The 22,253-nt window shown below is 38.1% G+C and overlaps 8 protein-coding genes and 2 long non-coding RNA genes across 16 annotated transcripts; 4 read left to right on the top strand and 6 right to left on the bottom strand.

The window, feature by feature from the left end:
- Window positions 1-28: 28 nt before the first annotated feature.
- LOC124490069 (vesicle transport protein SFT2B) lies at window positions 29-841 on the bottom strand. Its single transcript, XM_047052541.2, has 3 exons — window positions 701-841; window positions 467-636; window positions 29-400 (listed from the first exon to the last, which is right to left on the bottom strand). Exons 1-3 carry the CDS (start codon window positions 773-775, stop codon window positions 157-159), a joined length of 489 nt encoding a protein of 162 aa, XP_046908497.1. The 5' UTR covers window positions 776-841; the 3' UTR covers window positions 29-156.
- A 142-nt stretch (window positions 842-983) lies between these two features.
- On the top strand, window positions 984-3,616 carry LOC124489944 (uncharacterized). Of its 2 annotated transcripts, none has more exons than XM_047052374.2 (5): window positions 984-2,231; window positions 2,289-2,741; window positions 2,844-3,093; window positions 3,153-3,333; window positions 3,397-3,616. In XM_047052374.2, the coding sequence occupies exons 1-5, from the start codon at window positions 1,008-1,010 to the stop codon at window positions 3,554-3,556; spliced, it is 2,268 nt and encodes a 755-aa protein (XP_046908330.2). In that variant the 5' UTR covers window positions 984-1,007; the 3' UTR covers window positions 3,557-3,616. The 2 variants fall into 2 exon arrangements, with proteins under 2 accessions (XP_046908330.2, XP_046908329.2); XM_047052373.2 differs by having other exon boundaries at window positions 1,008-2,231; window positions 2,289-2,762.
- Window positions 2,819-4,326, bottom strand: Tcs5 (TP53 regulating kinase). Its single transcript, XM_047052519.2, has 2 exons — window positions 3,598-4,326; window positions 2,819-3,542 (listed from the first exon to the last, which is right to left on the bottom strand). Exon 1 carries the CDS (start codon window positions 4,309-4,311, stop codon window positions 3,613-3,615), a length of 699 nt encoding a protein of 232 aa, XP_046908475.2. The 5' UTR covers window positions 4,312-4,326; the 3' UTR covers window positions 2,819-3,542; window positions 3,598-3,612.
- Window positions 4,327-4,550: 224 nt separating this feature from the next.
- Window positions 4,551-8,193, bottom strand: LOC142597450 (uncharacterized). 2 transcript variants are annotated; one of them, XM_075730117.1, is made up of 9 exons: window positions 8,151-8,193; window positions 6,651-7,969; window positions 5,761-5,911; window positions 5,624-5,706; window positions 5,415-5,566; window positions 5,324-5,359; window positions 4,976-5,264; window positions 4,812-4,917; window positions 4,551-4,757 (listed from the first exon to the last, which is right to left on the bottom strand). In XM_075730117.1, the coding sequence occupies exons 2-4, from the start codon at window positions 6,817-6,819 to the stop codon at window positions 5,679-5,681; spliced, it is 348 nt and encodes a 115-aa protein (XP_075586232.1). In that variant the 5' UTR covers window positions 6,820-7,969; window positions 8,151-8,193; the 3' UTR covers window positions 4,551-4,757; window positions 4,812-4,917; window positions 4,976-5,264; window positions 5,324-5,359; window positions 5,415-5,566; window positions 5,624-5,678. The 2 variants fall into 2 exon arrangements, with proteins under 2 accessions (XP_075586232.1, XP_075586231.1); XM_075730116.1 differs by lacking the exon at window positions 8,151-8,193 and having other exon boundaries at window positions 6,651-8,071.
- A 23-nt stretch (window positions 8,194-8,216) lies between these two features.
- LOC142597451 (uncharacterized) lies at window positions 8,217-15,217 on the top strand. 3 transcript variants are annotated; one of them, XR_012832183.1, is made up of 5 exons: window positions 12,748-12,880; window positions 12,923-13,162; window positions 13,255-14,185; window positions 14,245-15,004; window positions 15,079-15,217. It is a non-coding gene; the product is annotated as an uncharacterized LOC142597451 (long non-coding RNA). The 3 variants fall into 3 exon arrangements; XR_012832184.1 differs by lacking the exons at window positions 12,748-12,880; window positions 12,923-13,162 and adding an exon at window positions 8,217-8,584; XR_012832182.1 differs by lacking the exon at window positions 12,748-12,880 and having other exon boundaries at window positions 12,892-13,162.
- On the bottom strand, window positions 8,590-12,723 carry IA-2 (tyrosine phosphatase IA-2). The gene is made up of 10 exons (XM_047052346.2): window positions 12,237-12,723; window positions 11,538-12,178; window positions 10,908-11,484; window positions 10,672-10,837; window positions 10,530-10,613; window positions 10,380-10,459; window positions 9,852-10,321; window positions 9,568-9,789; window positions 9,427-9,504; window positions 8,590-9,370 (listed from the first exon to the last, which is right to left on the bottom strand). Exons 1-10 carry the CDS (start codon window positions 12,427-12,429, stop codon window positions 8,813-8,815), a joined length of 3,069 nt encoding a protein of 1,022 aa, XP_046908302.1. The 5' UTR covers window positions 12,430-12,723; the 3' UTR covers window positions 8,590-8,812.
- LOC142597452 (uncharacterized) lies at window positions 9,081-9,569 on the top strand. Its single transcript, XR_012832185.1, has 2 exons — window positions 9,081-9,211; window positions 9,269-9,569. It is a non-coding gene; the product is annotated as an uncharacterized LOC142597452 (long non-coding RNA).
- On the bottom strand, window positions 13,206-14,928 carry LOC124489999 (gastric triacylglycerol lipase). Its single transcript, XM_047052459.2, has 7 exons — window positions 14,815-14,928; window positions 14,463-14,750; window positions 14,236-14,392; window positions 13,985-14,159; window positions 13,779-13,920; window positions 13,460-13,721; window positions 13,206-13,402 (listed from the first exon to the last, which is right to left on the bottom strand). Exons 1-7 carry the CDS (start codon window positions 14,926-14,928, stop codon window positions 13,269-13,271), a joined length of 1,272 nt encoding a protein of 423 aa, XP_046908415.2. The 3' UTR covers window positions 13,206-13,268.
- LOC124489939 (ABC transporter G family member 20) lies at window positions 14,996-17,717 on the bottom strand. Of its 2 annotated transcripts, none has more exons than XM_075730105.1 (5): window positions 17,003-17,717; window positions 16,884-16,943; window positions 16,199-16,830; window positions 15,411-16,124; window positions 14,996-15,341 (listed from the first exon to the last, which is right to left on the bottom strand). In XM_075730105.1, the coding sequence occupies exons 1-5, from the start codon at window positions 17,715-17,717 to the stop codon at window positions 15,087-15,089; spliced, it is 2,376 nt and encodes a 791-aa protein (XP_075586220.1). In that variant the 3' UTR covers window positions 14,996-15,086. The 2 variants fall into 2 exon arrangements, with proteins under 2 accessions (XP_075586220.1, XP_046908322.1); XM_047052366.2 differs by having other exon boundaries at window positions 16,199-16,834; window positions 16,888-16,943.
- Window positions 17,718-19,387: 1,670 nt separating this feature from the next.
- BBS1 (Bardet-Biedl syndrome 1) lies at window positions 19,388-21,995 on the top strand. 2 transcript variants are annotated; one of them, XM_047052392.2, is made up of 7 exons: window positions 19,388-19,542; window positions 19,598-20,185; window positions 20,274-20,844; window positions 20,900-21,170; window positions 21,228-21,361; window positions 21,431-21,655; window positions 21,723-21,995. In XM_047052392.2, exons 1-7 carry the CDS (start codon window positions 19,406-19,408, stop codon window positions 21,816-21,818), a joined length of 2,022 nt encoding a protein of 673 aa, XP_046908348.2. In that variant the 5' UTR covers window positions 19,388-19,405; the 3' UTR covers window positions 21,819-21,995. The 2 variants fall into 2 exon arrangements, with proteins under 2 accessions (XP_046908348.2, XP_075586222.1); XM_075730107.1 differs by lacking the exon at window positions 19,388-19,542 and having other exon boundaries at window positions 20,114-20,201.
- The last annotated feature ends 258 nt before the right edge of the window (window positions 21,996-22,253 follow it).

Here is a 22,253-nt window from a genome sequence, read left to right as displayed (position 1 = left end):
AAAATGTAAAATGATTTCGACAATGAAATATGGAAACTTTGGCCACCATTGTTATTTTCGATTTATCGATTGTTGGTTCAATTGCATTATAATACAACAATTAATTAATTGATCATATGGAATAAATCAAAGCTTTCGGTGATTGAATGACATAAATTAGATACATGACATGAATGCCTTGGTAACTGATTCCTGTGCATACGGTATGTACGATATGGAATACCAGATGTAGGCAAAGAACTGCAAACAACAAAAGATTATGGCCAAAAGTGATTTTTTCCAAACAAGAGCAGCCAATAAGGTAAGAACCATGAATACAATGACCAAGGCAGTAGATATAACTCGTTTCTCGCTAAACATCTTTTTCATTTGTCGCCAAGGTCCCATCAGGAACATGGTGCTGCATGTCAATGAATAGTATATGAATCATTATCTCATAGTAACACAACAAACCAGTAACACCTACCTTGCAATGCTACAGCCGTTGCCGAGAGTGTAAAACAAAGCGAACAATGCCAATCCACGAGGTAAAGGTATAAGCGCAGTGCCGATTATGGACATGATGAAACCAAGCACGAAACAGATTATGAATCCTTTGATTCGGGTGGACCAATCAAGCGATGAAGAATCGCCAATCTGTTCATCATCATGAAAAGTTTTTAATATCATCAATAATCTTAAGCATCAAGTGTCCATATACCGGTAATTGGGCAAAACCTTCGCCTTCATCGCCACTCATGTCATTGCCATTGAGTACTCTGCGTAGTTTATCCATTCTGATTGTCGTTTCAAGAATATCAGATAACGATGGCCAAACTGTTGCGTTGACTTGTCAACAAATGATTTTCTCAATTTTTTAATCGGCACTCGTACGTTCTCTATGAATGGTGACTTGATTACGATCGATTCAAATCAAATTTGTTCATGTTGTTGTTGTGTTGTTTAAATCTCTGACCAAATCAATCAATTGATCAATCAATGATTATAGGAAATTCAAGCTAGTACATATGGAATCGACACCATCTTTCGTGAAAACGCCTCGAGTAAAGGCTCGTCTGTCGGATGTGGTGTCCACTTGGATCACATATCGACAAAAAGGCGTACAGAATCTTGTCATACAATCATTATCAATTCTCTTGTCTGTGACCATATTGTTTCTGTTGTCTCAAGTGTACTACATCTTTCTGCCATGTCTAAAAGCATTGTTGTGGGCTTTATTGTGTGGTTCAGCACTGTACCCGTTCAAGATTTGGTTGGCAAAATTGTTAAGCGAATGGCTGGATCAACTTGACCGGACAAATCGATCGCTGTGTTTAGGGTGTCTGATGTTGCCAATGCAGTTAACTTGGATGCTCTACAATTGCTTCATAGAATTAATGTCAAGCAATCTAGTCTTGTTCGTTGTGTTTCATTTTCGATATCAAATTGTCTGCCATGTAAGACGGTTGAGTTCGAAATTATTGCCGATGGTCATCAAAGATGGTCACCTGGCAGCGATTGTGATAGCTTTAGTGGTGATCATCGTCCATTTTGTGATCTCAATGTCTTTGGCACCTGAACATCGGAAGTTATCACGATCGATGCCAAGTGTTTTGTTGATGGCTTGTGTCTATGCTCTCCACTATCATATGGGAATCTTTGGTCAGCTCACATTACTGTTGATTGTCTGTATGTTTGTAGTCGGTTTTATAGCCACTATTTATAACATTGTTCATGGCTCAACCGAGCCACCACCATTTGATGGCCTAGTCAATGTTTTTCGAGAGAATGTTCGGACCAAAGTCGAAAATTACGTAACTTGGATTCGCGATAAGTACCAACAATCGACCGACCACATTGATGGCAGGGACATGAATATTGGCCAGCTATTCATAACGCGATTGTTTACCGTTTCTGCGTTTGCCATAGCAGAACACATGAACGTATCGAATCTGCTGTTGGCCATTGTGCTTGTTCATTTGATTCTTCAACGAATGTTGGCCATGCTCATTAGCGATCAATTGTCGACCTGTATTGAGTTCGGGAAGCGATGGCTAGAATTGGTCATGGAAAAAACGGCCAATAAATTCAAAGATGACATTCTTTTCCGGATGCTAGCATATTTCTTTAGACAAGGTGATCGCTTGATTAAAGTTGGCCTGAGAAATAGTCTGGATTTGTTGACTAGCATCAGTTTGTTTGTGATTGTCGGCTTGATGGTCACATTTTCGACCGTGTTCGTATCGATCAAGGTATTTGTTTATTTTTGGTCAGTTTGTTGTGTATAATGTGTTTAATCATTTGAATAGATCTACGGAGAATGCTACCAAACGATATACCTATTGCAAAACGAATTAAAGACCATCGAATTCATCCAGGAAAGCATTAACATTACAATCAAACAGATAAGCGAACCGCATTACGTGGATAACCTGATCAACGACCGTTTAAATCTGCAAGACGATGAAAAGATTTTTATCAACAAAATGTTGGCCGAATTTAGACACAACATCCTGCCATGGTTGAACAACAGCAGCAACGATCATCAATCCATTCCATTGACGTCAGAATCGTCCGACCGATTAGAATGGCTATCGTTAAATCAATGGCCTAAACTATGGAGATTAGTCGACTACAAAAATTTCAGTCAGCTAATCGAGCTGTTACGAACGCAAGCTTCATCCTATCTGCCGATGGTCAAGTCTATTGTTTCGGTTTCCTATGCATTCGTATTCGTCATATTGGATTCCAGTACGATGCTTGTGAGCTTTGTGTTTAATTTTGTAAGATTCTTAAGTTATAAGTGAACCATATAGTTTAATAGTTTAATTTAATTTAATTTAATGTTTGTTTATTGCTTTTAGATCATATTCTTACTGGCTCTGTTCTATCTGTTGTCATCCAGCCAAAATAAATACAAACCAATCGAATTGATGGATCATATGGCTGCCAGTTTGGTCACATCGAATCAAGAGGAGAATAAATTCAGTCATTACGTGGAACAAGTGGTCAACAGCATCTTTGCAGCCACTATCAAGATATCAGCATTCTATGGCGTCTACACTTGGCTCTTGCATTCCCTGTTTTCGATAGGAATATGTTACATTCCGGCTGGTGAGTCTAGTGTTTGAAATATTCTCGAATCATAAGAGATTTTATATTTTTCACTATAGTGATTGCGGCTATTCTGGCAGCCGTGCCTTTACTCAACGCGTACTGGGCTTCATTACCGGCTTGTCTATACCTGTACTACTTTGAGGGTAATTTGGCTCTAGTCAAATCATTGTCAATGTTTGGCCTGGCCATGTTGCCATCATTCATGGTCGATTCTTCCATCTACTCAGACATTGGCAAGTAAGTGATTTGACATACACAATGAATTTATGAATGAGGAATAACTGTTTTGTTTTGGAACAGAGGTGGACATCCTTACCTAACGGGGTTGGCGATTACCTGTGGAGTTGTATACTATGGTGTGGAAGGTGCGCTATTTGGTCCTCTTTGGCTTTGTCTATTGTTTATCATAATGAACATGTGTACAGAGATGGATGGAAATATCATCTCTATCACGCCATGATGAATGTAGCGATTGACAAAAACAATGTTACGAATACATACATTTCATTTATTTATTTAACCTATCATTGAACGTTTACGACCACGCAACCGAACTTGATCTAAGCGTTTGTTAATTTTGTCGGTACCCATTTGGGTTTGGTATTCTCGTAAAAAGATATTAATATCGACGTTTGGATGTGTACTCTGGATAGCTCGTTCCAACACGTAAAGATCGACAGCTCGATCTTCGTCAGTTTTGGATGAATATGAAAGGCCAAAATCGATGGGAATTATGGTTAAGCTTTGATGTTTAGGTTGTGGTGGCTGGCTGTCGATGACCATAAAGTTGGATGTGGTGAGATCTCCATGTATTAACCCGATCGAATGTATGTTGGCAATTAATTTAGCCAATGTTATCAATACTCGTTCAATCGATTCGGATTGCTGTTGACGTTCACTGATGTACAAGTTGAGCGTGCAGGCATTATCGATTCGAGTGAGAATTATATGACGATTATCCGAAAAGAGAACTGAAGGCAAAACATTCGATAGATCTGGATCACATTTGGCAGATAGTTTTGTGTAAGCTTTAATTTCAGCCCGAATTCTTTCCTTGGTCAGCTTTTCGTCAAGTTCGACCAGTCGATATCGTTTTGGAAAACGTTCCTTAAGAATGGCTCGTTGTGATTGATAGTTACCCTCAAAAACACGTGACTCGGCTCCTTGGAACAATAATTTCCATTCCGCATCAGCAAACAATTTCTCCATCATCATGTTCTTCGACTACACAGAAAAGAAAGTAAAAAGGTTAGTACTAACCCATTTGGGTTTATCGACAAAAAATAACCTTCTACGGTTAGTACTAACCTTTTTGGGTTATGAGCAATTTTGCCAGCCGATTGTTGCAACGATATATCGAAATCATCGATTGTGTCGTTCATCACACGATTGTTGCAGCAATTTTGACCCCCTTTTATTCCCTTTACCCCCCATATTAATTTAATCGATATATATTGAAATTTAATTGATTTTATTGAAATATTAATTTATTAAAATATTAGAAATAATAAAATACATCCATATTTCACATCCCAATTGCGCCATACAACGTTAATTGTCCCGTTTGAAATAGATCCAATATTCGCGGTCCATGTTACAAGACAATGTCCAAATTCTATCCGTGGTTCGAGATTCAATTTCCCAATTGTTCGCCGACGATCCTAAGTGAAGATAAATATTAGTTGTTTGTTTAATTAATCTATTCATTTGCTTACCATGATCATTTGAAATAGATCCAATATTCGCGGTCCATGTTACAAGACAATGTCCAAATTCTATCCGTGATTCGAGATTCAATTTCCCAATTGTTCGCCGACGATCCTAAGTGAAGATAAATATTATATAGTTGTTTGTTTAATTAATCTATTCATTTTCTTACCATGATCACTTTCAAGTATGTGTTCCATCCAATGAATCTTCGACTTATAATTATGTTTTCGATCGCTTCATTGATTCCAAAGATTCAATCAGCATCAAATTCAATAGGAAATAGCTCAGATCATGTTCCTAAGCCTAATCTAACCCTAGCCTAACCTGTTATCATGTGTTGAACATGGTCAAACTATTCTTGAATTGAATGCTGATGAACAATGGAACCGCCGAATTGATCTCGAACATAATCATCAATCGAATTTCAATTTGATGATTGTAAAATTTCAGGAACAAACCTAATAAAAAAAGATAGACCAGTCTTTATTAGATATGAAGAATGAATATGCCGACTTACCGAATAATTGCTCCAACAATCCAATCCAATTCAGGCCTTTGAGAAATGTAAGTGTTAGAATCATTGATCGATAGCGAAATTAGAAAGTTACCTGAAAGTTTCATTAGACATCGTACCATGTTAGTGACCAGATATCCACCAATAAATTTGTAATGTTCGGCATCATTACCATGATCGTTTTTATAAAGACGGCACCAATTATATGTCTAATGATGATCATTGATCATCAATGAAAATTTTATGCTTCAAAAGACAAGGAAAATTGTTAGCATTTTCAATCTAAGGCAAAATGTAAATTACCTCATTGACCATGTTTTCACATATATTAATCTGGATTCCAATTATCCTACATCAATTATAATAATGGACTCTGAAAAAGAAAACTTGAAAAGGATGTGAATGAATACAATTTGGTGAAAAAAAAATGTCATAAATACATTTGAAAGTCATCGAAAATGGGATTTTTTCGCCAACTTGTATCATGATTACATGATGACCGAACCAAACGATCTTCATCGATTTCGGAGCCAATTTTTGATCTTAGACCACAATAACTATGAACAAAGATAATCTTGAATCGATAAAAGTCTTTGTTCCAAAAGTTAGCGCAAAAATCCACGATTAAAATAGAAAAAAATGAAAAAAATATCACGAAAAATAGCGAAAAGTTGAGTGAGGACAACCGTCTTCGACGACCGTTGAATTTTAATGTTCGATTTTCCAACGATCAAATTCAAATTTGTATGGGAATAGAAGGGGAAAAGAAGCGCGCAGCATTTGCATTGAAAATAGTTAGCTACACTACCACTGCTTGACTATGCGCAGTTTCTCATTATTTGGACTTTAGAATTTTAGGCGGCAAAATGAATGCATTGTTTTTGCCATAGATTTAGCATGAAAAATGAATAAAAAATCAACTTATATGATAGATATTATCATATCAGCTACATAATTGGTGAAAAAAATTATAATGTAATTTCAATGGAACGTAAAAATTGACCTTTATCACATGTTGATGATTAGTGATTTGAGCCAAAGAATTTTCACCACTGTTTGATAAATTGGTGTCAATTTGTCAGGATTGATTGATTGATGGACTGTTATTTCATTCAAAGTCGAGCTATTTATTTATTTATTCAATAAAAACCCCTATACCTCAAAGATGGTGGAAGAAAATAAATTATAAATTTTTAAAATCATATTTAAAGAATTATAGCCAAATACATAAATTCTCTTCATGTAGATTTACACCACATTGATTTTCAATTAAAGTTCGTTCAGCAACAAATAAACAAATCAAATGAATAGAACTTTGAACACAAATTACCACAAAAACAAGACGACTTATAACGATAGCCAATTTTATGCAGGTAAACATTGAATTTTCCATGTCCCGATAAAAACTGAGTGAACACAAAATGTAGATCAATAAGAATTATTTTACGATCATATACAGATGGAAGAATTTTTTTAGTAACTTTGCCATCTTCACTCATTATCCATCTTATTCTATATTTTTCAATAGATATTAAGCCAAAGAAATTGGACGAAGATTGTGAGAAATATAAGAAAAATCTTTTACATATTGGTCAGCCAATTCATTGCCAATAATACAAGAATGAAATGGCACCCAGTAAAAACAAATATATATCAAATACTTGATAATCTTGCTGGATTATTAAAATAGACGAGAATAACACATAATTTTCAAATATAAAAAATATCGTGCCTTATTATTATTTAAAATTCGCTTTTATAATAATTTTAGATTCATAATTTGTTTTGATTTAACAATTGGATGTACAAATGCCACATTATCATTCTGGTAATATATCATTTGTTGTATGATAGGATGTTGTTACATTTATTGAAATTCTCCATTTCGATGTTTACTGGAGTTCACCACATCCTCTGATGATCGGATGTTTAATCGATCATTTCAATTTCCATTTTTGGTATTGTTATGATTTTCATAGAAACAAAACAAAACCCTGACATATATCAATTTTGAAAAATGTTTGGTTTTTATGAGACCGAAATAATGACCAACAAAATTGAATCAAAGTTGAATTCAAAAACAATAACGTTACTACTATTGTCAATCTGCATATATTTGATTATTTAATTCGAGTTCAATTCAGATTTTGCTGACATGTTAACTTCAATAGTTTGATTATCTCAATGATATGATGGTGGTGGGATATTTGCATTCATGGATGAATGATTACAGATTAAAAAACTTGGTGGCACATGTACATTATTCCGTTGTTGTTGTTGATGGCGTTGAAAATTATGATGCTGTAATTGTGGCGACATTATCATCATATTTGGTGTATCATTCGATTGATGATGATGAATCAATCATTGTAGCAGGATTATTACGATTCATGATGGCCATTTTTGTAGCCATTGATTGTTGAATTGGATGACCATCTTGATCATTATCGCTATCATCATCGTTGTTTCGCACTCCAAAGTGATTTATGATGACCATCTTTTTTAAAATTTTGATAATTACATTTCGGTATTTGATATAATATTCATTAAATAATAATAAATCTGGATAATTTAGTTATAAATTGATTTCATTATGTATCGATTACTCTGTTGTTTTGCTCGAAAATTATTTTTCTGATTTATTTTTCACTACAAATATTAATTTATTGATTATTAATAATAATAATTTATCTTATAATACAAAAAAAATTAATTTTTAAAATAATGGATAGCGCTAACCAATTCGGGTGATTGCTAACCCACAAAGGTTAGCACTAACCTTTTTGGGTTATTCGTCCTGCAACGCTAGCCTTTTAAGGTTAGTACTCACCAATTTGGGTTATAATGCTAACCTTTTTTGGTTAGTACTAACCCTACTTTCTTTTCTGTGTACCCAAAATATCACGTGTTCAATTTAGCAATTCCTCATGTGATCACCACTAGATGGCGATAATTAAAATAGTGACAACCCTTAAAAATATTTTATTTGCACATTTTAATTTTTAATGTACACACATTTTATTTTGATGATATTAAGGTATATAAATAAAAAAAGTTTGCTCTTTCTTTTTCTATAGATTGTTTGTAATTGTTTCTTAATGATTTTTTTGTGCGTATAAGATGTGAAATTAGGTATTAATGATGATGAAAATCATTTTGAAAAAAATCTGCAAACTTTTGAATTCTTTGAATCAGATGTACGAAAAATCTTTGGTCAAATTTGACAAACTATTTATCAAGTTCTCTCATCAATATTGATAAACGGTAAGTTGAGAAATAATGGATTTTCATGTCTTTTTTATTGATAATTGATTTATTTTTATCATAAAATGATAACATAATGGGTTTGTTGATGGGGATTGTGTGTCGGTGTGTGTGTGATTCAATCAATAACTGATAATTGATTGTAATTAATGTTGGTAATCGAGTGAGAAAAATAGAAATTTGTCTATCAACCATGATGGATAATTGTTTGTTGTTTGTGTGTCTAGATCAGTTGTTGTTGGATAGTGCCTTGAGTATGGCTTGTACTTCATCGGCAACGGCCAACAAAACAAATTCAAACTGAAAATTGCTTTTGACCATTGCCATTCGTTGATCGCGTACATGTTCCAAGGAAGCCGCGATGTCAATCTCTTTGGCACCTTTGACCAATCTATTGAGAACCATGTCGATTAGAATATAGGTGCCAGTTCGACCCACCCCATCCGAACAGTGGACGACGATTGGACAGCTACGACCTTTGTATGACTTGTTTACTTTACGGCGAAATTCGAGCAGCGATTTTATATTGCTCGGCACCCCATTCTCTGGCCACGACAGATAATGGAATTGGGTGACCGTACGCGTTTCACCTGTCTTGAGATTCTTCAAATAGAAACTACGTACCAGGTAATCATCACACCAGATGTGTTCAGACACTAAATGAACTTCATAATTGTCGAACAGTTCAGAACCTTCTTCTGGCCAGTACCGTTCACACATGTTGAGACCATTCTCGCGAAGACGAGTCAACATAACGATCAACACACTTCCTTGTTCCCAAATCATCTGAGAGAATGATGGTAGGTTATTCACTCTCACATTTATACACATAATATTCTTACCTGCCAGAAATCGGCTTTGGTGTTGGACAATGGGCCTTGTGTAGCGATATAGGCTGGATTTCGAGGATCGTGGTCAGTCTGTATGTAATATAAATATCTAATTGATTGATATGATTCAGTAAATAAAACTATGATACTGACAATCGTATTGGCGTTGATGTAATCAGAATTGGTTGTGTTGGCCGAGTCGTCGAGAATTACACGTGAGTGGTCGTACGGCAAAATGGTCGGATATCGATTCTTATTTGCATTCTTTTTTTGTAGAGCTGCATTTGTTGCACAGGGGTCAACTTCGTATGCACAAAGAGCTTCCCATTCATGTTGTAACCGAGATTTGTTCTTCAAGTGATCTTCCATGTATGACTGCTCAATTAGTTTGGTAGAAATTAGTGAAGACAATCATTAATTTAGTTTGATTTACTTACCAAGATGATATGTCCGGTAGTGATGTCCATGTTGGATGAGACGGGCTCTTCTATCCATGACGACGTCGATGATCGACTGGCCGGGCTGTTTTGGCCATCTCTTCCTTGCTGCTGCTGCTGACTGATAGGTTTCGTGTCTGTGGACTGTTTACCCTGTTCAACATCCGTTTTTGAGCTCTTGTTCTGTCCAAATCGTTGACGACAAAGATCCTGGTAATCGAAATTGATCCAATCCCCTGAGAATTTCATTAGTCCTTTGATTCGTTCACGAAACACGTAGGCGATCAACACATAGGCAATCAACACTATCGATACGACCAGCGAGCAAACCAGAATGGTGATCAACTTGATTTGTTCGTTGTTCTGGGCGATTGCTTTGTCCGATAATACCGGCAATTTGTTTTTGTCACCGATACCCGCCTCCTTGACCAAATAGCCAGTAATATCCTGTATGAGTTGAGCCATGTCCTCTGTCGATAAGAAATTTTTTTTTATTGAGTGAGCGTCATGTGTGTGTGTAATACAAACCTATTCGAGATGCTACTTGTGAAGCATTCAATTCAAGATAGTTGGGATTCACTTTGAAAGTTATTTGAAAATTCTCTTTCCTACAACAACAGATATGATCATTAAATCAAAATGACAGCAATGCAATTGAGAATAACATTCCCAACTGACCTTAGATTCGAGAATGTCCCTCTAGGTAAATTGAACACCTGTTCAATGGTTTGCAGGAAACGATCGGAATCCTCTTCGCCAAGACTATAATCATCAATAAATAGACATTAGATTTTTTTACTGATGTCTGTAACTGACTTACATTTTGTCAGTGATGACATAGGTGTGAGTGGAATCTATTGCTTCTAGATTGGTATGTTCACCTTGTTCAGCCGATCGAATGATTAACATGTCATGTGATTCGGAATCCAATTTGACCGGTCCTTCTGCCACAGGTTGATTTGCTTGTACGCTAAAGTTTTTTTTGGCTTTGTGTGGGTGGTGAGAACGGAACAATGTTGAAATTGATAACGAAACTAGCATTGAGTGATGACATACTTAGATTGGTTGATTGGCGTGTTGTCGACTTGGGCTGTTGGTCATCGCTTTGGAACCAGTATTGTTCTACGTAGATTGGCCCTGGTTTCTTGATATCATGACGGTGATTACGGTTGAAATTTGGCATTAAATAGTTGTTACTGTAGTTAATGTCGCCCAGCAGTACTTCTTTGTCCTCCTCACTCAGGTCACCATCGTCCTGATCATCATCGTCGTCTTCATTTATTAGCAAATGTTTTTGTTCATTCTGGTCATCATCCCGGTCATTGTCATCGCTATCGTCGTCGAGATTAACGACAACCACATCTTCATTTAGTGGCAATGTACCAAACAGAGCGGCCAAATCGATATTTTCATCATTATCATCATGGTCATCATTGCTAGTATCACGAGAAACACGAATTTCCGGTGTCCGTTGTACAGACCTAGTCCTAAATGATGACCATGAATAATGGCCGTGTGGTTCATCCTCCTCCACATTTGCTTGGCCATCACGGTAAGAGATGTGATCATTCAATCGCAGTAATTTAGCCAGTATGTCTTCATCATCTAAATCGTCGTTGTTGGTTTCATGTGACTGTTAAAAAGTTATTGGTGGTTAATTGTTTCGTAAGTAAATCGTGAACTTACCTTAGCCAATTGAAGGTTGTCTTGTTGTATGATTCGTTTGAGAAAGGCGACAAATTGTTGATTGATATTGTCGTCTTGATCGTCGTAGTCTTGAAGTTGGGGCTGTCGCTTGTGTTTGCTGTTTGCTGCAAGCAACCGAGACAGCTGCATCAATTGCTGATGGTCATCTGAATCTCGATCATTGATGGAATTAGTATCACTAATTGGCTGATGAGTTGAACTGATCGATTGTTGTGATTGTCCAATGACCAGTGGCAAGTTCTCCTTGTTCAGATTGTTATTTGATCCAGGTTGTTGTTGTTGTTGTTCAGATTTGAATTGTGGGCTTATCTTGGTTGTTGTCAGTAGTACAGGAAATTCTAGGAACCAGTCATCGCTAGTTGTTGGTTCATTGGTTGTTGAAGCCAGAGGCAAGTAGTTATCGCAAGCTTCTGGATTGTAGACGACACGAGGTCGATCATTGAGGATGGTTTTGAGTATACATTGGGTGTACGGATTAGGCCAATCAAAGCCTTGTGACGAAAGTCTTGTCACTTCCTGTTCGAGTAGCTGGAACGTTTTTCTATCCAGTCGGTAGGTGTAATCACTGTTGACTGTGCCAGAGATGGGGTCATATTGTTCACAACGACCGAATGCATGATCTACATACGTTGGATAAAATAGACGATTATACTTGAATGTTGTATCAGAATTACTCACCATCAAAACAGGTCTCTTCTGGCGAACATATGGAATCGCTATAGAGGCATCCGATGGCCTGGTCACGATATGACTGCGGAGAAAATGGCTGCTGCTGCTTGATGGTCAAAGATGGTGATCGTTCAGTTTGATAGCATATTGTGGTCGTAACGATGACCAGCAGAAATGGTATTTGCACGAATTTCCTTAGCATGTTGTCGACGAACTCGACATGACTATAGATAATGGTTGAATGTTGAAGGTTTGACGGCTGGTGAGTGGGTGGTGTTGACAATTCAGCTATTGAGCTTTTATTGACTTAATAAGAATAATATATTGTCATTGTATGCAAAGGATTATGGCGGCCAGAATTTATTGATTCGGATTCAGATTTGATCAGAAACGATATGTCTGCCTTTCTGGTTTACAGAATCGATGTTCAATTGCGTTGTTAATGTTGTTTTTGGCATTCGTGCTCGATTCTTGATGACGACAGAGCCAACATAAGGACGTAAATGGCAGAAGCCAAAGCCAAACACAATGCCCAGAGTTTCATAGTGCTATAGCTTGTGCTATTTTGCAAAGTGGTGCCCACTCATTCACTAACCGATCTGATGATTTGGAGAAAATTTTCTATATCTCTTTCTGATTCTTTATATCAGACAGTATGTACATGTATTTTCTAAGCGATTGTTCAATGTATATAGACATGTATATGGGCATAATGAATCGACCAGGGCAAAGCTCGCCCGCATGTTGAACACTGATGATGGATGGTTATATAGACTGCCATTCTTGTTGCACCGGAACAACACAATTACTGAATGAATGAGCTAACATTAGCTGCCATCATCAAACGACCCTCATCATTCGATCAGGTTAATCAACGCTAATGTAACCCAAAATGATAAAAGTTGTTCTATAGGTGAATTAAATATCAAGTCAAAGTAATCAATGAATATAACATTAACAGTATTATTATTTGTCATATTTGATAAATATAATTAAGCATTTGGTTCAATTTGTTTATTTATTGAAGAATGATGAATAAAGCTAGGAAGCATGATCGAACTTGGCCAACAACTGCAGTACACGTCGGTTGACGTAGAATCCTTGTGTGATGGCCACCTGAAAATCATGGTGTTCCCACTTTTCATATGGTACGATGTAGTTGTCCAACAGTTTCACTGTAATTCATTCCATTCGTCATGAGTGACTCGTCAATTCAAGACTAACCTACTAACCTTTAAGACTGTCGATCAGGTGTTGCACATCGTAAACATCGGCCAACGCGTCATTTTGTCCGCGAAATAAAGCTATGTTGGGAGAAGTTATATCTCCTAACGGATATGCAGGAGGCTCACTCTGACCGTAGCGAAGTATATTCTCCACTCTTCCATGGTTCATCATCTGATATCGGTTCGAAGTAACCATTTGAGCTAGATGAGCTAATAGCCAAGTTGACGATGTGACTGCCGAATGAGCCACTTCTACGGTCACTGTCGACTGTCATTATTGGCACATATTATATGTTATGATGACACAATGATGAACAGTGCTTACCCGGTTAAAGTTTGGATTATCAGCTCCGTCGATCAGGTTGAGTGTGTCCAGACAAATGTCGTTGAGGTATTCGTTTCCACAAATGACCACTGCTATCAACTGCATGATTGGTGCTGGAACGCCCAATGGACCTGGAAATGCTCTGGTAACCGAAACAATCAAACCTTCAATTACAGCATCGAACGAATACATAAGCATTAGCAAACCTGAGCAATGGTTCGAGAGGAACACCGAATCTGGCTACACTCCAAATTCCGCCCAAATAAGCAACCGGTGCTAACGCAATAAATGGCTCGAACAGTTTGCCCGATTCTGGTATCAGTGATTGCAATGCAAACATTTGATCTGTTCCAAGCGAGTGTGCTACGTATCCAACGGTTTCTAACCGGAAACGCAAAGATACAACGGTGAGTATGTCGGTTGAGATTAGTTATATTGTTATTAATGTTGTATTTACTGTGACCAGTGGTATGCAACACGAATTCTACGACTGCCGGAATGTCATACAGTGCAAGTTCGTTTAGGTTGAACTTCCAGTACAATGGATCTCTGTTTGGATCAAGTTTGACGTGTCCCACTGAATAATGGCCACTTCGACTGTTGGGCAGCCATACCTTTTAACAGTCAAAAATACAGTTAACATACAGATACAAATAACAGTTATACTGGAAGTTATTTACATACGTCCCATCCACATGATGCAAGAGTAAATCCTAATGAGTTGGTTACCGATTCATTACAATCGTTGATGAGCCAGCTGTTTTCCACATAGATTCCACTAGCATTGATACGACCTTCAGTGGAGAAGAGCCATGAATCGGATGAAACGCCCAGTCCATGCCACAATATGATCGGACGCTTAACCTGTTTGACGTATGGATTGATGATACGAAAAACTACCAGAACATAGCCGTCATCAGTAGTGACCAGATGTTGCTCTGGGACGAAACCTCGTGATGTGATCAATTCTGGCTACACAATACAATGAGCAAAGGGTCATTCATCAGATGCGAAATTGATCAAAGGAAACACGAACCGTGGTGCGAAATATGTCTGGATTCAAGTCGAACAATCTTTTTAGATTGCTTGAATGGATGGCGTCGATTGCAAAAGCAATCAGCAGGACTGCTATAACCGAACAAAGGTGCATCTTTGACAATCAGAATAATGGCTGGCTATTTATAGCCATTGTTTATGGATATATGGGACCCACATGGTTAATAAATGTAAGCATACTTTATTGTTCTCATTACATAAAATTCATTTTTGGCAAATAAACCTAATGTCTTTTTTTTCTCAGGGTGTGCATTATTTAAACAATTCGAACCAGACAAAGCCCGATATGAGTGATACAAACAAGTAGGACACTGCCGATATCAATCCGACGGCAACATCAGGACGCATCAAAGTCCAACCACGTAACATTATGTAATGCAGAGAACGGATAGGCAATGTTAGCGGGTTGAACATGGCCAATGTTTTCACCAGTGGTGGTACGCTTTCCAATGGCCACAGGACACCGGACGTAAATATCATTGGCATTTCCATGATGAACACCATCAACTGTGTGTAGATATGTGTGTAATTATATGGTGAATTTGATTATGAATGCCAATAATTGTGATTACTCACCAATGATGCAACTTGAGATTGGCATGTGATCGACATTGTGATACCGAAAATCAAGCCTTGTGATGCCATTACGAAGGTCATGAGAAACACTTCCCACAAGGAACCCAGTGATTGGCTGTCGAATATGTAAAACGTAAGAAACAAGACGAGTACCACCTGTGTAAACAGTGGCACCAAGTAGAATATAATGTGCGAGAGAAGGATCTCTGTAGTTCGAATTCCAGCAACGAAACCACGCTCCAGGTGGCCGTCAAACCGTTCTCTGATGATTGTAAACGATCCGATCAGCATGGATAGACCGTGTACGACGGCGATAATCATTCCAGGAGTCACGAATTCCAAATATTGAAGGCTGTTCTGGCCATACATGGTCTCTGTAAGCACAACAGGCGAGCCAAAGAAGTTTGGATTGAATCCCATGCTTTTGCCTACGGTTGTCAAAAACTTCTCGAACCCTTCGAGCACTTTTTGGTAAGTGTAAAGATAGAATACGGCATGGGTTGTATCGGGATAGAGACTGATTCGACTCTGTTCGATGATTTCGTCAGTAATCTGTTCCGGTTTCAAGAATCTTTTGCGGAAAAATCGAGAAAAATTGCTTGGAAACGTGATGACATTTCGTGTTTGTAAATCGTGAACTGATTTTATGGCATCGTCCAAGTTGTCGAAATAGTGAAGCGACAACGATTGTTGGTCTAATTGATCGATAAACAACTGTGTGCAACGAGAGGTATGATTACTATGATTATAAAATGAATTATATTATTATTATTTGATATAATACTTACGTTTGACAGGGATTGAGTTCGGTTTTCATGATTGACCACGGCAACCGGTATATTTTCCGGATTACGAGCGAACGTTACACAGAAGAGAGTGACCTGCACCAATGGAATGATATTCATCAGGATGATGGAAACTGGATTTCGTCGATAAAGCAGATAATTCTTGGCCAGTAGTGCGTGCAGACGACTATAATCAAGCCATGGCAATTTAGTGTTGGTGGCCCCATCCATGTTTGCTTGTGGAGCATTTGGATGTATGGGTGGTGTTGGTAATATTGGCGAAATGAGAGTGTCATCTGTGGCCTTAAACTCCTGACTTGTTTGGCTATTATTATTGTTGTTGTTCATATCTCTGGGGATTTGGCTCATTTCGATTTGTTCGATAGATCCGTCGCTGCTATTCTCACTTGATTCATGGTGGTTGTCATTGCTTTCCTCAACAATAATCTGCACTGTTACTTCCGGTATCGAACAATGTTGGCTGATTTGTGGTTTGTTCTCGTTGCTGATTTCTGGCTGACGAGCACGTTCTAGGCATAATTCAAGAAAGACATCCTCTAAAGAACGACAATTGTATTTGAACAGCAGTCGTTGTGGGTTGTCCTCGGCCAGAATAATACCAGAGTCCACAAAGCCTACCTTTTGTACAGAATAAAGTGAATAAAGTGGTCAAATAGCATTCTGACACTTACCCTGTATGAATTACGAGCTTCTTCCGTGTAATGCGTGGTAATTATCACAGTGGTGCCTGTTTCAACGATAACTACAAGTGAGTGTTTCAATTCATTGTGAATGAATGTAACTTACCCAGTTTGGTACACAATTCTTCCAGGTAGTTCCATATCTTGAGCCGAAGCACAGAATCGACGCCCACTGTCGGTTCGTCTAGAATGAGTAATGGTGGCTGATGCATAAGAGTTACTGCTAACGAGACCCGACGCTGCTGACCACCACTTAACTGTGTGATGAGACGAGTCTTGACCGGAAGATTGAGAAATTCGATGTAGTACTTGATTCTCTCTTTGATCGTCTCAATCGGGATGCCGTAAAGACGGCCATAGTATTCGAACGTTTCTTCTATGTTGAACAAACGGAACAGTGCTAAGTCTTGTGGCATGTAACCGACACCAGGGCCCGGTATTTTGACCTCAGCAGTTCCCGGTTGCATTCCAAACACTCGAATTGTGCCTGTTTTCGGCTTGAGCATTCCGAGAATCATTCGCAATAATGTGGTCTTGCCACATCCGCTCGAGCCAAGAAGAGCATAGATTCTGCCTTGTGGTACGTTGATTGTGATGTTTTTGAGAACCGGATTGCTGGCCTTATAGTGGAACGAAAGATTTCGTGTCTCGATACACGGTGGACCTGGCTCAGGTGCCATAGGTAGCAAATTGGGTTGATTGGCGTTGATCATTGATTGAAATTCGTCAGTGTCGAACTTTTTCAGTTTAAGCCGTCCCGAGTAGTACTGTCGATCGAAGTGATCGTCCAAATAGCGATTGTAATATTTGGTCGAAAACATTTTCCCTTCTTCGAAACAGGATGATGATCAATCAATCGATATGTTTGTGTGTGTGTGTGTGTGTGTGTGTGGATGATAGCTTATTGCTAATAGCTGATAGCTGATGTCTACCACTGTTCACTATTGTTTATTGCTGTGCCACTCTTCTCATACAATGTGGCCATGCATAAGCGACATTTGCATTCGAGATTTGAATAAACTTACCAGGAAATTCGTTATCCACACTTTGACAATGCACTTGACACAATCAATCAATTCACAGTTGAATTTGGTGATGATACCGTTGGCCAATGATCGATGATTGCCAGATTGATCGTTAAATGAATTCATCAACGCCAATGAGACTATGATCGAATGGACAGTCTGTGTGAATGCAGAGATAGATAGATAGATAGATAGTGAGAGTGAGTGAGAGAGAGAGAGACGTAACAATGGTGATTTGGTAAATGTTTACTTGCTGAGCATTTTCATTGTCGATAATGTCTAATTAATAGCATTGTCTCCCTCATTGTTGATTTATTGCCCCTGGTCTGTCAATAAAGACTCGTGACCATGATGCTTATCAAACATGCAAATGCAAAAAACACTGGACAAGACCGTTGACTACAATCACATTCCATTCATTCATTCAGTCAAGGTGAGATCCACACACAAACAAACTATGTTCCCAAACGTTTCGTAATGAAAGACATTTGCCTTGACTCGATACAAGTTACATGTGTGAGCCAGATCTGAGCCGGAAATTCACTGGTCTAATGGATACACAATAATGACATATATTTGGTAGCTGAATGAATGAATGCCACTCTCAATACAAAATACAAACACAACGAGAGATTTTCCGGTTTGTCGACCCTATACTCATGATTGTGTGTTCACTTCATAACCGCGTTATGATTATAATCCATAATGACATGTTCATTCGACTGTGACCATTGCTCCAGTATGCTCGATGATCCATTTGGATCGTGATTGCAGGCTTTACTTTGTTCGAATTTACAATTTCTAACTCTGTTTTCTTACACACTAGCTGATTGCTATTGATTGATTACAAAGAAAGAATCTCAGCCATCATCATGATCATTATGACAAATATTCCCCATACAAGTACGTACAGAGAGAGAAAGACATGGACACCGGATTGATGAACAAGGAAAATGTTGGTTGGTATTGCAATGCAATCATGTCGAATGACGTGCTTATCAATGACAGTCATTATGCACAAACAAACAATTGCAACAACTGAAGAATTAGAAGCCAACAGTGATTATGGTAAACAATCCAAGTGAATGATGATATTTTATTATCAGTCAATAAAATTATTAAACACGCGACACTATCAACATAGAGGGGAATTATTGAATGTTACAGCATTTATAATAATGAACACTTACATTTTGCAGCATCAACAATGCTAAACAAACTCGTTTTTGATGACGTCTTTGCCACTGGCCATTCATGGTTTTTTCCACCTCATTCAAACAATGAACAAATGGGTCGTCAACATGGTAAGGGTCGGTGTTGATTGACCATGATTTTTGATGCAATTACACAATCCAATCTAATAAACTGTTCATTGCTTACTTGGCAAATGACGCTATCTTGTTAATTTTCACGATAAACTGCTAAATTATCCTAGTATCGAATTACAATGGCGACTAGCGTTTCCGATCAATTGTTTGTTATTTATGTTTATGTTTGTTTCTGCTTTGGCTAGTTGCCATAGAAACAGCCATCTCGTGAATGTCAAACATAGACACAGTCACCAAAACAGGAATCGTTTGATGGTGATCATCATCGTTCAGATGGACGACAACATTTCGAGGTAGCCTATTCTATGATTTCGCTACTTGTTCTTATTGATTTTGATTTATTTTCAGACAGCAATCGGTAGGCAATGAGTCAAACGAATCAACTTTGAAAAAAAGAATTGGAAGCCATAGAAGTGAAACATCTGGAGGCAATCATAAATCGATTCTTAAGACATCGGATACAAGTGGCGAGCAAAAAGCCGATAAATGGTTGTTGGCCAACCAAGATGATCAGGCCCATATATCGACCATTTCGGTCAACATGACGCTGGCAGATCTCCATCATGACGGTGATTACCGGCTCTTGATTGGTGACCTTGGACTCTTTGGAACAAAAGCATTGGCCAAGTTGAAAGTGTATCATGGAACATTCCTGCAATCAGAGAATCTGTTGGTCGATCTACCGTGTGGTGTGGTTGTCGTACACAACGATAAACCCGAGCTGACTGCCTCTGTGATTGTGGCATCCAGTTCCTATCTCTACGTCTATCGCAACATGAAGCCTTTCTACAAATTTTCACTGCCTCCTCTTGAGACCAATTCTGTCGAGCTCGATGCATGGACCAGATACAAAGAAGGTAAGATCAACCTGTCCACACTCGAAGAAATGCTCTACAATCTCAGCCTCGAAATTGGCCGACGTCAACTTACTTCCAGGTGAGTGAGTGAGTAAGTGAGTGAGTAAGTGAGTGACTGAGTGAGTGAGTGAGTGATTGCGATTGATAATTATTGATTCATAATGCAGGACATTGATGTTTCTGAACACACATTCGCCCGACATAAAGAACAGTCTGGCCGAACACTACAAGCATCAGGTATTACGTAAGCTGAATGTAATCACTTGTATGGCTTCTCTAAAAAAGACCGTTTCCGAGACGAACGCCCCTTCCTGTTTGATCATTGGAACGGAAAGTCAACAAGTATACATTCTTGAGATAGAAGCATTCACCATGGTCAGTACTGCAACACTTGCCAGTGTGCCGGTATTTATTCAGGCCAGCGGCTTGTTTGACGTCGAATACAGGATTCTGTTTGCCTGTCGTGATGCCCACATTTATCTGATCAAACGAGGGTACGATAGTGGCCGTCTCTGTATCCAGCTCAATTCCCAGCCTGTCGGCTTGGCCAGAATTGGGACCAATATCTACGTGGCTGCCATGGATCAAACGTTGAGTATCTACACGAACAAAGGAAATCGCACCTGGAACATGAAACAGGCAGCTAACATAACAACCATGGAAGAGATTGTGTTGGAACGGCAGGCTTTGAACTTGGTGGCCGTCGCCCTTACCAACAAAACGATCATGTTTTACAACGTAAGATTATTTTATTTCATTAATTATTATCATCATCTCTCAAACTGATGCACAGGACCGTAAATGCGTGGACATGCTTCATGTTGACGATGTGGTGGTTGCCATGAAGTATGGTCGATTCGGGCGTGAAGACAACACTCTGGTCATGGTCACTCAGAATGGCTCGCTTATAGTCAAGATTCTCAAGCGAACAGCTCAATTTCAAATGATGAATGACCAGGACAAATATGGCACAACGGTGAATAGTTCGACGACCAAACTGGTTATTCCGAAAAAGACAAAACTCTTTGTCGACCAGACGATGCGTGAACGAGAACAATTCCTGTGTGAGTATGACTAACATAAGTGCATAATTACAGTCTTTAATAAGCCGGTTGTTGCAGCCATCCACAAGACGTTTGAACAGGAACTTATTCGACTGAAATTGTCGGCATTCAAGACGTACGCTAAGGCATTCAAATCGAGTCTCAACCCGATCTCGTTGAAGCATTTTGACTCGATCAAACTGTCGGCCAAGGTGAGTAACATTCGAGCATGTTATTTTCTTAGATTGTGTAAGTGAAATCATTTTTTTTTGTATCAACAGGTAATTGGACTTGGCCCTGTGTTTCAAATCCAGTTGGAACTACAGAATAACAACGCTGACAACAATTTTCTCACCGATCTGTTGATGGTATTTGACTACGATTCGAGTATTTATCGTCTGGACTTGAACGTGATTCATATATCTTGTTTGTTGCCCAATTTGACCTATCGTTACTGCAATCCAGTGACCTGTATCAGTCAGTTGAACGTGTCCGACTCGATCAAGGTTTGTTTTCCAGATTTATTTCTGTCTATTCTACTTACTAATTGATCTGTGTCTTTTGTACAAAAAGATTTACATATCGCATATAAAGGAAGAGATTCCATTGCTGACAGTTATCATCAATATGCCTCACAGTGAACAAAAATTTGAACAACAGTCACAATAGCAACAACCACAATATTGCCTTCCTTTTATCAATTTATCATTTAGCTGTCATCATCATCATTTTAAATGTGACATCCAGAAATTTCATTTGTAAATTATATTTTCCTTTGAAAAACAATCAATCAATGATATGTGATGAGGATAAATAATAAAAATATAAATGGTTTTTGGTATTTAATGGGTACTTCACCGGTTATTTTCACACAACGTCTCAATCAAATAGGAAAGTGTTTTTACATATATACTTGTACTTGAATATTTAAAGATTATCAAGATAACACACCTGTAACAGGTAAAAAACTTTTTTTTTAATAACAGCGCTGTCTGTTGGACGTCAAATCAAATTTCAAAAATTTAAAAGGTGATTTTTGAAAAATTATTGTTTTTTTTGTGTCAGCCGAAATAAAACGGAGAGCCATAATATCCGCCATAACCA

This window comes from Dermatophagoides farinae, chromosome 4 (genome assembly GCF_024713945.1).
Source record: "Dermatophagoides farinae isolate YC_2012a chromosome 4, ASM2471394v1, whole genome shotgun sequence".
In the NCBI taxonomy this organism is placed as follows: Eukaryota; Metazoa; Arthropoda; class Arachnida; order Sarcoptiformes; family Pyroglyphidae; genus Dermatophagoides; species Dermatophagoides farinae.
This window is presented reverse-complemented; position numbering and strand designations above follow the sequence as displayed.

Excerpts from the sequence above, each read along its gene's own strand:
- LOC124490069 (XM_047052541.2), bottom strand. The coding sequence starts at position 775 with ATGGATAAACTACGCAGAGTACTCAATGGCAATGACATGAGTGGCGAT. Across the intron at positions 637-700 it reads AAGGTTTTGCCCAATTACCG|ATTGGCGATTCTTCATCGCT; the intron begins GTATATGGACAC and ends GATGATGAACAG. Across the intron at positions 401-466 it reads AACGGCTGTAGCATTGCAAG|CACCATGTTCCTGATGGGAC; the intron begins GTAGGTGTTACT and ends ATTGACATGCAG.
- LOC124489944 (XM_047052373.2), top strand. The coding sequence starts at position 1,008 with ATGGAATCGACACCATCTTTCGTGAAAACGCCTCGAGTAAAGGCTCGT. Across the intron at positions 2,232-2,288 it reads CCGTGTTCGTATCGATCAAG|ATCTACGGAGAATGCTACCA; the intron begins GTATTTGTTTAT and ends TCATTTGAATAG. Across the intron at positions 2,763-2,843 it reads TGAGCTTTGTGTTTAATTTT|ATCATATTCTTACTGGCTCT; the intron begins GTAAGATTCTTA and ends TATTGCTTTTAG.
- Tcs5 (XM_047052519.2), bottom strand. The coding sequence starts at position 4,311 with ATGATGATGGAGAAATTGTTTGCTGATGCGGAATGGAAATTATTGTTC.
- LOC142597450 (XM_075730117.1), bottom strand. The coding sequence starts at position 6,819 with ATGAGTGAAGATGGCAAAGTTACTAAAAAAATTCTTCCATCTGTATAT. Across the intron at positions 5,912-6,650 it reads TAAGTCGTCTTGTTTTTGTG|ACTTTTATCGATTCAAGATT; the intron begins GTAATTTGTGTT and ends TTTGGAACAAAG. Across the intron at positions 5,707-5,760 it reads ATTTTCGATGACTTTCAAAT|TTTTCTTTTTCAGAGTCCAT; the intron begins GTATTTATGACA and ends ATCCTTTTCAAG.
- IA-2 (XM_047052346.2), bottom strand. The coding sequence starts at position 12,429 with ATGCTAAGGAAATTCGTGCAAATACCATTTCTGCTGGTCATCGTTACG. Across the intron at positions 12,179-12,236 it reads AGAAGAGACCTGTTTTGATG|ATCATGCATTCGGTCGTTGT; the intron begins GTGAGTAATTCT and ends CAACGTATGTAG. Across the intron at positions 11,485-11,537 it reads ACAACCTTCAATTGGCTAAG|TCACATGAAACCAACAACGA; the intron begins GTAAGTTCACGA and ends ACTTTTTAACAG.
- LOC124489999 (XM_047052459.2), bottom strand. The coding sequence starts at position 14,928 with ATGCACCTTTGTTCGGTTATAGCAGTCCTGCTGATTGCTTTTGCAATC. Across the intron at positions 13,722-13,778 it reads ATAATCCAAACTTTAACCGG|TCGACAGTGACCGTAGAAGT; the intron begins GTAAGCACTGTT and ends CAATAATGACAG. Across the intron at positions 13,403-13,459 it reads CCTGATCGACAGTCTTAAAG|TGAAACTGTTGGACAACTAC; the intron begins GTTAGTAGGTTA and ends AATGAATTACAG.
- LOC124489939 (XM_075730105.1), bottom strand. The coding sequence starts at position 17,717 with ATGTTTTCGACCAAATATTACAATCGCTATTTGGACGATCACTTCGAT. Across the intron at positions 16,944-17,002 it reads AGAATTGTGTACCAAACTGG|GCACCACTGTGATAATTACC; the intron begins GTAAGTTACATT and ends TCGTTGAAACAG. Across the intron at positions 16,125-16,198 it reads GAACTCAATCCCTGTCAAAC|TTGTTTATCGATCAATTAGA; the intron begins GTAAGTATTATA and ends CGTTGCACACAG.
- BBS1 (XM_047052392.2), top strand. The coding sequence starts at position 19,406 with ATGTTTATGTTTGTTTCTGCTTTGGCTAGTTGCCATAGAAACAGCCAT. Across the intron at positions 20,186-20,273 it reads CGACGTCAACTTACTTCCAG|GACATTGATGTTTCTGAACA; the intron begins GTGAGTGAGTGA and ends TTCATAATGCAG. Across the intron at positions 21,656-21,722 it reads ACGTGTCCGACTCGATCAAG|ATTTACATATCGCATATAAA; the intron begins GTTTGTTTTCCA and ends TTGTACAAAAAG.